Source organism: Anas platyrhynchos, chromosome 1 (assembly GCF_047663525.1).
Source record: "Anas platyrhynchos isolate ZD024472 breed Pekin duck chromosome 1, IASCAAS_PekinDuck_T2T, whole genome shotgun sequence".
Taxonomy (NCBI): domain Eukaryota; kingdom Metazoa; phylum Chordata; class Aves; order Anseriformes; family Anatidae; genus Anas; species Anas platyrhynchos.
The window spans coordinates 62,450,369-62,465,159 of record NC_092587.1 but is presented as its reverse complement, the minus strand read 5'-3'; the positions used below and the strand labels follow the sequence as shown (position 1 = coordinate 62,465,159).

General features: G+C 40.0%; 1 protein-coding gene across 16 annotated transcripts in view; it reads left to right on the top strand.

Moving 5' to 3' along the window:
• Positions 1-14,791, top strand: part of FGD4 (FYVE, RhoGEF and PH domain containing 4) — a 110,262-nt gene that overhangs the window by 71,163 nt on the left and 24,308 nt on the right. For all 16 annotated transcript variants that reach the window (XM_072039282.1, XM_072039310.1, XM_027472079.3 and 13 more), the window contains 2 exons: positions 5,890-6,070; positions 8,709-9,195. In XM_072039282.1, coding sequence (XP_071895383.1) covers positions 5,890-6,070; positions 8,709-9,195 — 668 coding nt within the window. The remainder of the gene's footprint in view (positions 1-5,889; positions 6,071-8,708; positions 9,196-14,791) is intronic.

Sequence of the window (14,791 nt, the reverse complement as noted above, 5' to 3'; positions counted from 1 at the left end):
GTTTTATCGTAGCAGGAAATGTTTCTCCAAATTGTTGTTCTAGTCTTGTAAATATTAAATGTCCTTTTGTAATGAAAGGAAGTAAGATCACAGACCTGAACCGAAATGCCGCTGTGTTTAGTTGCTGATGAATTAACTGTGAAATGACCTTCATCTAACCTATAAAAATGTATACAATTAAAATGAGAGAAAGAACACTTTGAAGTTGGATTATAAGTGGGGTATGGGTATTTTTAATAAGCTTAACTTTCATATAGAGGCAGAATGTCCAAAATCTTGCACTTGAAATAAATGAACTGTGGACTCTGAACCTACTTTACTTTGTACTTTAGAGCAATAGTTAGAGCAAGTGAACGCTTTTTCTGCACAGAATCCAATATAAAATTCTTTCAAATTATTTTTTTTTCCTGGCATTTCAAAGAGAAGACAAAGTAGCTGTCTGATACATTGATAGTAGGAAATAAATAAATAAATAAAAAGCAGTTTTTGTTCCCCAGTAATTTCTTCTATCAACAATTTAGCAATTCATATGTCAGAGTTCTGTGCTAAGTAGAAGTTGATTCATGAAAGTCTGCAAATTTGGAATGAAAGCAGAAGGTGACTGAAGGCCAGTTAGGGAGTTAAGTGCGGAAGCCTTGACCTCAGAGAAAAGCAGTCACAGTGTGTACCAGCTGTGAAACACGGTGCTTTGCCTTTGCATCAGCATGGTGTATTCTGTGATAAAGGGGTGAATCCAGACTGGAGGTAGTCACTGGAAATAGCAAAATACACTAATGAGTTCTGGGGCAAATGTGATGTGCAAGAAATGAAGCAAATTGTTAGAAAACTCGACATTTGCTCTCACCTACAAATACTTTGGCAGTGATCTGGACCTAGTGATAGCAGACTGCATGTGGAGTCACATGAACAAATTGATGCTTTTTTTTTTCTAGGTTCTTCTATTCCCTGCTATTTGAACCTCTTTTATGAACTTTATGTGATGCTCAATTAGGAAGTATTGAACACTAAAACTGTTGTCTCTAGCAGCCGGTATTGTTGTAGCAAGGAAAATCTGTTAAGTGTCAACGCTTCCTCAAAGCAATGAAGGATCTTGTCAGTTGAGGACTGCACATCAGTTACTCATTTAGATTTTTCTAATGAGCACTTAGGAGTACTTGTGAATCTCCTGCTGATTCCAAAGAGGCATCTTTGTTAGGGTTGGAGATTATGTGCTGCTCCAGAAAATGGCCTGGTGTGTGCTACTATGAAATGGTATGGACACAAACATTCAACACTTGGTCAGCTGAAGTGCATTTACTGTGTCATGTCAGTCCTGGTCTCTTTTCTCTGCTAATTATAAATTAGTCCATGGTTTTTAAGGTATTTGGTGGCCTGGGCCCAGAAAAGCTGAAAAACCTCTTAAAGGTGTGCAGTGTAGACTTTTTCTGGCAAAGGAAACTTGTACAATTAAAGGTGAAGTGGACTGAAACTGAGAGCCAGATAGACTTCTCCAAACTATGGTGCTTTAAGAAACCAAAACCTGTAGCAGTGTCTCTTTTTGCAAACAAAATGCTAGTTTCCAAACCTAATTTTCAGAAAGGATATAAATGAATAAAACACGCTTGAGTGTTACTGGTTTTATTTCTTCATAGGTTTTTGAAAGACACTTGTTCTGACACGATATGAAAATGTGGAAATGTACGTCCTAAAGAGGAGCTGACATTCTTCATCCTCCTGCTGAGTCTAGGTTACTGGTTATTTTGTACAGTTCTTGCTACTTTAAGTCTTCAGTATCTGTCCAGCTGTGCTCGTTTGATCCTCATGAAGGTGATGGAGCATACAAAAAGACGAAGATGACTCAGCCAGGAGAACTGTGGTTGCTTACCACAGGAACTGTTTTTATATTTTCATTGAATTAAAACGTGGCAGCATTTTTAACCAGCATAATTTAAGTGCATAGAGGGGGGAATGACCATGCTTTCTAAGAGAAGTGATAGACTTTAGTATGCCTTCTTGTCAGCAGAGGTTGTTGCAGCAAGTGAGCCATTTGTAGGTGTCTCAAATTACCTCGCATCTCCTTATGCTTGTACGAAGTTGAATGCACAACTAGGGACTACAGTTTAAACACTGATTGTATATTTCAGTTAGCACAATGCAGTAGCAGCTACCTGAGTATACTAAGGTGTTTTTTTTGTTTTTTTTTTTGTTTTTTTCAGGCAGAATATTCTGTTCATATCTCCTAATAAGCTCAAAATTCTACAGTGTAGAGGCAAGAGTATTTATAGATTTGACAGAGCTCTGTATTATGCAGTATATTACAATAGGCCAGTCTTTTCTCATTTCTTTTCTTTAAAATCCTTGCTGTGTGAACTTTGAAAAATAATCTGATTAAAACAAAACACTTTAGAAGTACATTGAGGGAAGAATTAATGGAATTTGCTTTCTATAATTCCTGTTAATAAGGTTGACCTTACAGGGAGGTTTGCAGGGCTTTTTATACTATTGTGCTTTTCTTTTCATTGATCTTGTGACTGTCCTTTCCCCACTGCACTATTTCTAAAAGTATTAGTAGCAACAGCAGCAACTGACTATGGGAAATGCTGTCTGTTAGATAGTAATAGGAAATAAAGAAGAAAATAACTTGCACTGGGGATTTGGTATGTCTGTTTGGTTTGTGGTTCTCCTCTGAAGACGTCACAGGAATTTTTGATATACTGGTTTTGTCCAGTTTGAGCAGAGATTCCTCAAGCTTACCCTACTGAAATATTATGTTGGTATTTCTTTCCTTTTTTTCCTTAATAATAGCTACAAAAATGTGCAATTCCTTCACAGAATGTCCTAGAATTTGATTTTTGTCCCAGTGGATCCCCTACAAAAATAGCTTCCAACTAATTCTTTCTGCTTTATTAGTAGACACCAATTCCCTCAAGTTTAGTAGCTTTAAGATATCCTTGTGAGGATATTATCTTATTATGAGATGTGCAAAAGAATTGATGTACGAGTCTATTAAGTAAGAAAACTGACAGGACTGTGGGCTCTACACAATGAGTTCCAAGAAGCCTTTCTATAAAAAAAGCCGAGTGCTGGTCAGTAAACCCACCCAACATCCTCTTTCCCTTTCGTCTCCTACCCCAGGGAAATGGCAATGCCCACGCTCAATTATGTGGCCTGCTTTTTCCCAGCCCACTTGTCTCGCATTTTTCAGCTGTTCCATTGCCTTTGTCAGAGCAGTAACCTATTCAGTGCTTTGACAGTTATGTGATGCTCGTTGGCCTAATTCTGCCACGCATTCTCAGAGCTCCCTGGGAAGATGGAGCGTAGGAGAAACTGTTCCACAGCACTTCAGCTGCGGGTGAGCAAATGTACACAGCCCCACAAGAAAGGCTTCAGTTAGCACATATACTCAAGCATTTACACAATTTTATATTCTGTTTGTTCCAGGATTGTGTTGTAACTATTTGAAAATTACAATATTTTCAGTTGTCTTTGCTGCACTGCATCCTTTCACAAACTTCCTTTTTTGCTTGTTTTACCAAATGGGAACAAAGCTTAACCAAAGGTACACACATACACGTTAAATAAACTGATCTACAAGGACTTCCTTTCTTCTTTCTCTATTTCATTTGTCCCCAGTTATAGTTGATTGAAGTCTTAAGCTTTTTGTGGTACTTTAATTGCTTCACAGTGTCCCTCATGGTACTTTTCAGACTGCAATTATCACTGCAATCTCTCTCGAGTACAATTTAGTTATCAGATGGACAGAAAAATGTTACCTTCTATAAATTTAATCTAAGGTAGGAGGTGGAAAGTCATCCTAAATCAAATGTCCCTTCAAATATATCATATTCTGTGATAGTATATTTGCAAGACTTTATTCGCCACCACTTCCAAGTGCTGGTTGGTGGGATTGAAGCGAATTCCTATGGCACACAGTTTTTTCAGGGTAAATCAGGAAGCTGTTTTAGAATCAGGGATGTGACAAGCATGGCTTTCTCACGTCCATCTATTGTGCACCCCGTAGCAGTGTTTATTTGTCTGTTGTGTAAGTTGTGTGTGTTTGCCAATGCACATTCTTACCTCTTTTCCCTTGTGCATGATCCCTGGCAAGTCCCAGGTACCTGCTGGAGGGTCAGGCTTTGTGGCACACCTTCATGCAGTGCCTTCAGTCAAAGTGCATAGCAGCTGAGCCCAAGGAGCGTCTGCTGCCATAGGCGGTGACTTCCCTTCTAGTCACTGCCGTATTAAACACTGGCTGATCATTAACAATCTAATAAAAGCTTATGGTAGGGATTGTGGAAAAAATTAGAAAAATGAAAAATATTTTTGGGGAGCCAAATTTTCAGCAGTATAAATAGACAAAGGTTCACTAACTAAAGGAAGCTTGAAGCTGAAGATGAATCTCTTTTCCACTGACAATTAGCTCTGAAGTAATGAGGGAGAAGGTAAAGAATGAGAGCATCGATGGCTAAGGGGCAGCAGTTTAAATCTCTCTTGGGAAGAGATTCTTGAGTTCCACAACATGCCTAGATCCTATGACTAATTCCTTTTCAGAATAAAATCTGTATTTATGGAGGCAGCATATGTGTTTAATGCAGAACACCAAAAAGGAGAAGGAGAAAAAAGGGGGAGGGGGGGGGGATGGGGCAGCTTTTTAGCTTGGCTTTAGTTTGGCTTCCACTCAAGAAATCAAAGGATCATTAAGGTTGGAAAAAACCTCCAAGATTGTCTTGTCCAACCTCCCCCAAACACTGCTATCACCCACTAAACCATGTCCCTAAGCACCATGTCCAACCTTTCCTTGAACACCCCCAGGGACGGTGACTCCACCACCACCCTGGGCAACCCGTCTCAGTGTCTGACTGCTCTTTCTGAGAAGAAATGTCTCCTCATTTCCAGCCTGAACCTCCCCAGGTGCAACTTGAGGCCCTTCCCTCTAGCCCTGTCACTAGTTATCTGCAAGAAGAGGCCAACCCCCAGCCCCCCACAACTTCCTTTCAGGTAGTTGCAGAGAGCAATGGAGGTCTCCCCTGAGCCTCCTCTTCCCTTGACTAAACAACCCCAGTTCCTTCAGCCGCTCCTCACAGGACTTGTGTCCTTCCCCAGCTTTGAAGCCCTTCTCTGGACATGCTCCAGAGCCTCGATGTCCTCCTTGTACCAAAGGAGGGCCCAAAGCTGAACATAGTACTCAAGGTGTGGCCTCACCAGAGCAGAGTACAGAGGGACAATGACTTCCCTGGTCCTGCTGGCTACTCTGTTCCTGATACAAGCCAGGATGCTGTTGGCTGCCTTTGGCACCTGGGTACACTGCTGGCTCATGTTCAGGCAAGCGTTGACCTCCCCCTCTCTCCCTCCGATCCCTTACTTCTGCACAGCTTTTGAGCCACTCTGCCAGAAGCCTTTAGCATTGCATGGGGTTGTTGTGGCCAAAGCGCAGGAGCCGGCACTTAGCCATGTTGAACCTCATCCCATCAGCCTCTGCCCATCGATCCAATCTGTCCAGGTCCCTCTGCAGGGCATTCCTACCCTCCAGTGGATCGACACGTCCCCCCGACTTGGTGTCATCTGCAAACTTACCGAAGGTGCACTCAATTCCTTCATCCAAATCATCAATAAAGATATAAAAGAGGATGGACCCAAACACTGACCCTGTGGGAATGCCACTCAGTCAGCTGGATTTAAGTCCATGAGCCACCACTCTGGGCCTGGCCAAAACGTAACAAGATGTCTGATACACACACTACATAAGTGTATGAAGTTGCTGTATTCATAAAACAACTTGAAGGTTGGGTAAATTGAAGAGACTCTCTTTTTAATTACTGTGATAAATTCTTATGCAAAAATATCATATGTGTTCTGGAAATTCAAATAAACAACTCCTGAGTGATTGATCACCATTACTGTTGTTTGCAGTGCCTCCAAAGCCAATTCATCTGCAGAAGGTATCACCTGTTACATACCAAACCCCTAGGCATAAAGCTTTATCAAGTCAGAAGCCAAGAATGGAGGAAGACACACCTACCCCTGTTCCTAGTGTCACAAAGGAAAAGTCCAGTAAAGTGTCAGATCTCATCCATCGTTTTGAAGGAGGCAGGTATGTGGTATAATTTTAATTATTTTGTAGTTCTGTTATGTGTGGCTTAACATTCAAGTAATGTGTAAATAATGTTGATAGTATGGTGGTGCTCAAAACTATCCCTGCCAGAGGAGCTGATGGCAAAACTGCATGCTTTGAAATGGTGCGAACCAATTGTATATATGATCTGTACAGGTCTGTGCTTCTTCATGAGACCCTAGTCTTAATTTTTCTTTAAAGTGAGCAGACAAACACACACACACACACCTCTCTCAGCATTTTTAAAAACATCCTGAAAAAAACAGTGATTTGAAATAAGTGCTGATTTAAGAAGGAAACTTTGGAGAAAATCCTAAGTGATCTTGTTCTCACAGGAAAAAAAAATAAAATCACTTTTATAAACAAACAGAAAAACTGGAAATCCTGATTTTCCATTTATGCTGACTTAACCTCTTCAGATCATTCATGTGGAGAGAAAACATTTTAGTGGATGCATGCTATATTAGCTACTTGTATCAATATGGCATGCATCCACTAAACTGCTTCGTGGTACTTGGTGATTTTAGTGGAATATCTTGAGGTTCCTTACTTTTTATGCTGTGTTTCACAGGAAACACTTGGAACTTTGAAAAACAAGAGCTAGAGTGAGCTCTACATTCATGGAATAGTTCCATTTGTGTGTCTTTTAATTGGATGCATATGACAAACATTGTAAACTCTGAAACAGAAGTTCCAAATATATCTACTCTGTACAAAGAAAGTGACTTTCCAGAAATCCCATGACAGAGGAACAGTTCAGGAAACGGTCCAGTAACAGTGGAGTGTTACAAGTTTGAGATATTGCTTTCTTCTGTTTCCTCAGGATATCGATGTTTTGAAGGAATGGCCCCTAGAGGGCTGAATGCATGATGTACGACAGACCATGTTGTAAGGAGCCAGAGTATTAAAATTTTCATTGAAAGGATGCCTCCTCAAGATAGGGGAAATGTAATCCTTTATGCAGAAGCATCTGAGCATTACAAAAGGAGGTTTGTTTAGTGGAATAAAAAACACTTTAGAGCTTTGTCTGCAAGAAACTTCCATCATTAGCCACAGGCTTAATTGTGCTGTTGTCATGACAATTGCCAAAAGGTGGGAAAAAGAGACTAGTGCAGCACTAGAGGTCCTGTGAATTTTATGACTGGTTCAAGGCTCCAGTCCTGTTATCACTTTGTTTCCCAGTCTTCCTTCAGAGAATTATCCAAGTCTTTTTAATAACTCAGTGGAGTTATTAATAATTCTGGAATGCCCTGCTGTGACTGGGGAAGGAGTGCATGTTTTGAAAACATGCTCTGCTCAGAGAATGTGTCTTCCATGAAGGTCAACTTCACTAGTAATTATTGGTCTTCAAATGACTAGGTAGCATGTTCATGAATGACAAACTGATTGTCGATTATTATAACATATTTTCATTAGTCTGTACAGTTCATAAACATACAGGCATGAGAGAAAATTAATTAAGCCACTTTACTGTATGCATGCAATGGAAAAAGGTAAATGAGTTATAGCTAAGTTTCTCAGCATTTTGGGAGTGCTTTTTTAAAAAAAAATAGAATATTTTTTGTACAACTAAATGAGAAATTATTTAGTTCTTTTGTTATATATATGATGGAAGAAAATGAAGATAGTGTAAGATATTTTTCAAGCTACTTGTACAGAAGTTCATAAGTATTTGTATAAACTGTCCTATAAATAAGGAGTAAACATAGAGTTTATAACCAGTTACCTTTCTGGAAGATTAATAGTCCATTCTGGGAGCAATATGTTACAGAGCAGTCATGTTGTTTCTTCAGGTTGAATATCGTTTGATAAATGTACTTAAAATCAAACTGTGTAATTTTATTTTTGTTTCCAATGATTTATTCCTTTCCCTTTTTCTTTAATTAAGCCAAACCTTTTTACAGAATGGGCTAACATTTTTATTAGCCTAAAATTAAAAATCTGAAAAATCTAACAGAGAGATAGCGAAAAGTATGAAAAAGGGTTAAGATATGTTTAAAGCTGAGCTAAAATATGGAGAGAAAAGAACTTCAAAAGAGGAGCAGTATTACTAAATAAGGAAACTGGAAGAAGAAATGGGATAGGAACTTACAGCTCTGCTTGCAATATGTTGAATTAACGAAAGGGATGCTAAATGTTCTTGGATGTTTTTTTGTGCATTCTTGAAAAGCAAATAGAGAACAGGTTCTGTGTTTCTTTAGGAATTGGACTGGTACTTGGGAGACCAAGATTCTTTCCCTTTTTCCGCCAGTAATCTAGGACACTTGGGACAGGCTGCATCCTGTATCAGTGCCTCAGTTTCCTTATCTATTGCATGTAGCTAATGATACTGCCTTCCACTTTAAAAACAGAGATACAAGAGAGATGAGGGTGTAGTCAATCAATATAGACTCCAGGTTTTCACTAAAAGGTGTGTGTTATGCTTTAATGGAAAAATGCTATTCAAGTCTTGGTTGTGTGAACTTCCTAACGTTAATATAGGAAGAAATGATTTGAAGGAACAGTTTATATGGTCTAACTGTCCTACTTCCCTTAATAGTTGTTTAATTATTTTTTTCTTTTATAATACCATGTTTAACTTTTCTCTCATCTATGTTTTGCTTGTCTGGTGTCGTAGCCCATTCAGTCCTAGTGATTTGAAGAAAGATTCCTCTGTTCTCAACATCTCTAAATCTCAAGGAAGATATGGATCAACACCATCACCTCAGCCAAAATTCCCCTCCCATCAACTGCTACAAAAACAGGGAAACAGTAATACCAACAAAACTCAGGTTGCACAGACACACACAGCCAATGGAGTACTAGCACAAGACCAGATGGAACGTGAGGACAGGAGGATACCCGACCACGGCTCTGCTGTGTCCACCCCAGTTCCAGATAATTCAATCAACAGCAGCTTAATAAATGGCGAAAGAGTAAGTACGTCCAGAGAGTCATTAGAAACTACAACTTCCTGTGAAGGACAGATACTTAACAGCTGCTACAGGACTTCAAGCAGTGATACACTGCTCCCATCTGACAATGAAACTCCAGAAGTTAATACTAACATGGAGGAAGAACCAAATGAGGAAATCAGCAAACAAGATCAACCTACAGAAACAAAGGTAAAGAGAGAAGTTGTTTCTTTCTTGCGATATCGCTGCTCTGTGCGTTTTCTCTAGACTTCTGTTCATAAAAGTAAGCTTCCTAGGACAGGTCAGAAAGCTGAAAATCTTCTAGTTATTTTTCCTCTAAAAACCTGAAAATTTATTACTGTTTCTTCATTATTAAAAAAAAAAAAAGTGTTTAAAAGTAATCAGTAAAATGTCTTAAACTACAAAAAGAGAGCTGAAAGTTTGACTGTCCAGTGGCAATTGCTTCTGAAACAATCTATCCAAAAATTGTAATTTGGCAAAATTTTCTTGGTGTTGGTAATTTTATGTTAACCTGTAAAATGACACAAATGCTAGAGCAGAGGCTGTGCTACCAAAAGGATACTGATATTTCAAATGTGTTCAAAGAGGTTAAAGGGGGGGGGGAGGGGAAAGGAAAATTTTATTTTTACATTCCCTCTTCTTCCCACCTCTTCCCCCCAAGTTAGGTAATTGAGGGTTTGAAAAAAAAAAAAAAAAAGTGACACTGAAATATGTGTACGTGTTTAGCACTAACTGTGAAAGGAGTTAGTGGCATATACAAAATAAAATTTCATGTGTATTAAACTGAAGCAAAACAGGGCTTCAGGAAGAACTGCCGAATGGATCCTTAACTTAGATGTAGATGTCAAAGCTAGAAAGGCAGTGGCAGTCTGCTAGCTACCAGATAGACAAGAGATTCAGAGAATACTAAATATATGCTTTGTTAGCAAGAACTATAGAACATGATGAATTTGAGCTTCCTCTTAAGGAAGATTTTAAATTATTAAGGAAAGTAAGTGGGTGGAAGAAAATCTGTCTTAGAAAAATTAATTGCTGAGAAAATTTGTGAAATTTCCCCTTTTAAATGTTTGATTATGCAGTTTGGCTTCTTGTACTGAAGCATTAATGGCCAGTGAGCATCATCAATAATTTCAGTCAATCTTTGCTCTGTGTGAGTCACTGCAGAGGGTCTGGGCTGGCACCTTCTGAGCCCTGGTCTTCTCCACAGAACTAAAGGGAAGAGCAGCTAGCTGAACATCCAATTTTGTGTTGCTGAGCACTGCTAAAGCTGTTCCCTGGTTGTCAGATGTACACCTGCATCAGCCAACTACAAAACTTCAGGATGATTGTGGAGCTGGAAATGCAGGATTACATAGCTTTGGACAATGATTTGGGTTTGAAGGAAACTTAAAGACCATCTAGTTCTGAACCCCTGCCGTGGACAGGGGCACCTCCCACCAGACCAAGCTGCCCAAAGCCCCATCCAGCCTGGCTTTGAGCACCTCCAGGGTTGGGGCAGCCACAGCTTCTCTGGGCAACCTGCTTCAGTGCCTCACCATCCTCATCGTAAAGAACTTCTTCCTAATATCTAATCTAAACATACCCTCTTTTAGTTTAAAACCATTACCTGTTGTCCTATCACTACAATTCCTGATAAAGCATCCCTCCCTCTCTCTTCTGTAAGCCTCCTTTAAGTACTCAAGGCTGCTATCAGGTTCTTCTGGAGCCTTCTCTCCTTCAGGCTGAACAGACCCATCTCTTTCAGCCTGTCTTCATAGGAGTGGTGTTCCAGATCATTCTCATGGCCCTCCTGTGGACTCACTCCAACAGGTCCCTGTCTTTCCTATGCTGGAGCATACTATGCTGTCTTTTCTATGCTGGAGGCCCCACCCTACTCCAGGTGGGGTCTCAGAGAGCAGATGGGGTGAATTACCTCTCTTGACCTGGTGGCCACACTTCTTTCAATGCAGTCCAGGAAACAATTGGGTTTCTGAGCTGCAAGCACACATTGCCATCTCATATTCAGGTTTTCAGCCGCTACTACCCCCAAGTCCTTCTCTGTAGGACTGCTCTCAATCAGCCATCCCCCAGCCTGTGTTCATGTTTGGGGTTGCCCTGACCCAAGTGGAAGACCTTGCACTTGGCCTTGTTGAACTCTCAAGCCTGTCCAGATCCCTCTGGACAGCATCCCTGCCTTGTTTGGTGTCTACTACACCACTCAGCTTGGTGTCATCCACAAACTTTCTGAGGGCGCGCTCAATCCCACTATCCATGTTGCTGACAGATATGTTTAATAATACAGTCCCAATACAGATCCCTGAGAGGCACCACTTATTGCTGGTCTCCACCTGGACATCAAGTCATTGACAGTAACTCTTTGAATGTGACCGTCCAAACAATTCCTTAACCACTGAATTGTCCATTTGTCAAATCCATACCTCTCTATTTTAGAGACAAGAATGTTGTATGAGACAATGTCAAATGCTTTGTACAATTTGAGGTGGATGATATCAGTAGCTCTTCCATTAACCCCTAATTCTGTACCCCTGTCGTAGAAGGCCACCAAATTTATCAGGCACAATGTGATCTTAGTGAAGCCATGCTGGCTGTCACCAGTCATCTGTCTGTTTTCCATGTACATTAACATAGTTTCCAGGAGGATCTGCTCCATGAACTTCTTATACAACTACTTTGCTGTTTTCATTTACAGAAGAGCAGCATCTCTCCAAGCCCTTGAATTACGTTAACTAAGGACCCTCTGTACCTAACCTATGTAACCTGTGTACCTTAACTATGTACCTGCTGAGGATAAATTCTGTATCTAGGAAAAATTGGACACAAATTTACATGTATTACAGGGTCATGCCAAGAAGGTGCTAGTATGTGGGTTGTTGTTTTTTTTTTGTTTGGTTGGTTGGTTGGTTTTGTGTTTTGTTTGGGCAATTTGTTTTTGCTACTAATGATTAAAAAATAATTTTCATGTAAATGTAAGTCTGATAGTGATTCAGGGTGCCTTTAACAAGCCACACCTTTCATTATGTTTCTGTCTTATGATCGGTAATGCCTGCTTCCCTTCTTTGTGCCAATAAAGTGCTGAATGCTCCATGGGCAATGCTAAGCTTGAATCCAAGTTGTGCAGTAAGGTGCTGGCAGGATTTTTCAGGAAAAGGCAGAGATGGGAAGCATTTACGTTGTCATATCCAGGAAGGAACTGAGAAAATGGTTGGAAAAAATGTGTTTGGGAGCAATCTCATTAAAGTTTCTTTGACCTGCTGGGTGGCCAACAAAAGTTATCTGGCCTGTATTGACCAAGAGCCCAAGTGTGAGGCTGTTACTAGATGTACTGTTTGTTGATATTAGGAGGGTAAAACAAAACAAACAAACAAACAAAAAAAATACAGAACAAGCCCATGCAGGATAACTCTTAAGACAGCATCAGTGGTGAACTGGATCTATAAAAACTGAATTGGATAACAGCACTTTCTGAGATACCAGTATGCTTGTGGTACAAGAACATCCTCTTTAATGATGTTAAGAAGCATAGCTACCATAGATTGATCTGAGGGCCATACTTTACAAAATAAAATGCTAATTTAGATTAGGGTAATGCAATCTATAGATTGAAATGAAATTGAGTTTGAAGAGGCTCCTGCCATGCCATCTGGATTATAGGAGGGGAGGGTGCTGAGGAACAAGAGAGGTCTGATAGAGCTTTCAGCTCTTGCTGTGTCCCGTAGGTGTTGGAAAGCAACAAGAGCATTTAGGCAGTTTGTAGATTTTACTAAGCATCCCTATTGTCAGTAAAAGATCTTAAAACTGGGATGCAGTTGAGTTGAAGTTGTGCTTTGCTGAGTAACAGCACCTTTCTGTTCTTTTTAATTAACCAAGCATGAGTGTAGGTACAATTGAGTGAAAGCAAATAGGAGCAGATGCATGCAGGTCATAGACAAATTTTAAATTATGCATCTGATACTTATTTTGGTAGCTATGTGAAGTATCTTGTCTCCTGTATGCCGTACTTTCTAATTCAGGGAAGGCTGGTGCAGCTTCACCTTGAGTACTATTTGCAGTACGGGACACTACAGTTTATAAGGACATAAAACTGTGTGTCCAATGGAGACCTACGAAGATGGTGAGGGGTCTGGAGGGCAAGGTGTATGAGTATCAGCTGAGGTCCCTTGGTTTGCTCAGTCCTGAGCAGAGCAGGCTGAGGGGAGGCCTCATGGCGACCTGCAGCTCCCTCAGGAGGGGAGCGGAGGGGCAGGCGCTGAGCTCTGCTCTCTGGGGACAGCGACAGGACCCGAGGGAACGGCATGGAGCTGGGACAGGGGAGGGTCAGGCTGGGGGTTAGGAAAAGATTCAAGAAGCGTTTGGACAACAAACATATGATCTGATTTTTTGTGTGGTGCTGTGTGGGGCCAAGAATTGGACTAGATGATCCTTATAGTCACTTCCAACTTGGGATATTCTATGATTGTTAGTCCACTGCTGGAAAGGGTGAATTAAACTGGGGAATGGTACAAAACTGAAGCAGAATCTGTTTTTTAGACCTGGAAAAGAAAGCTTATTTAGAAGTAATGGTGCTCTTATATTTTCCAGCCCACCTCCTCATCACTGTAGATCTGACTAAAGTCAAATTCTTTCAGGTTCTGGAAAAGTTTAGGTGAAACCAACTAAATTTGGCAATGATCTGGGACTTTTTCCACAAATGAGCAGACTACAGTATGTATTATTTCTGCTACTTACAGTATTAGTCTGAAAGTCACAAACCACAAATACCACAAGGAAAAAGATGATTGAAAGTTAAGTTTCCTGCCTTGCAGCAGAAGCACCTTCTGTCATAAAATTTGTTTTTTTTTCTAAAATGCGGAGGCTGACTAGTACAAGAACATCCCAATCAATTAGCTTCCTGAATAACATCTTGTGAGAAATCTGCTACCGGAGTTAACGGCAGGCAAGAAGACAAATGCTTCTGTATTTGTTGTGAGATTTGGTAGGGAATGGGGATATTGGCTGCATGCATGCCATATCTTTATTCAAGTATTTACTTGATAGCTCCTTTTAATGGCCATGTTGGGCACTCTGGTGTTTCAGATGCAAAACCTGGTGGAGGTCATGTGTTTCTAAAGGTAAGGTGAAGGATTGATTTAAATAGGATGAAACTTTTGTGCTATGTTAACTTTCTGCCAAGAAATGTCTAACTGTTGCAGTTCTTGAGTAAGAAAGTAAAATCCTGGTTCTACATTTTATGTTCTTCTTTAGCAGCAGTAGATCATGAACAAAGATGTGTATCTTCAGTACCCAGTATAAATATGTGTAAATCCTCTTGAAGAATTGCCTTTTTAGGGTTTGTAGGATCTTCGCTGCTTATCTTGGTTACTATTCAAGAAACTCACAGATCATTTTCATAATAAACTGTTACATAGAGTTAACTTGTCACAATGTGGTGGTAATATTCAATAGCTCATGTGAAATTTAGTGTTTAACTTGATTTCAGAAACTAACTCAAGAGATTAAATGAAATCTTAAATTCTCATGAAGATTTACATTTATTTTCCCAATACTCACAGAACAAAGCTGCAGATCAAGAACCAGCCATGACACAGATGGTTTTAGGAAAGGAAAAACCCACTCTATTACTTTAGACCAAATTCAGTATTTAAATCAAACAATCAAAATCACATGATGTAGATTGAATGAGTTTTGCTTGTATTTTACATCTCTCACCATATCTGTGTTTCTCAATATATTACTGCAAAGTCTGTGGGGTAAGGGCTATGCTGAGATAGGAGTGAATCATACACTG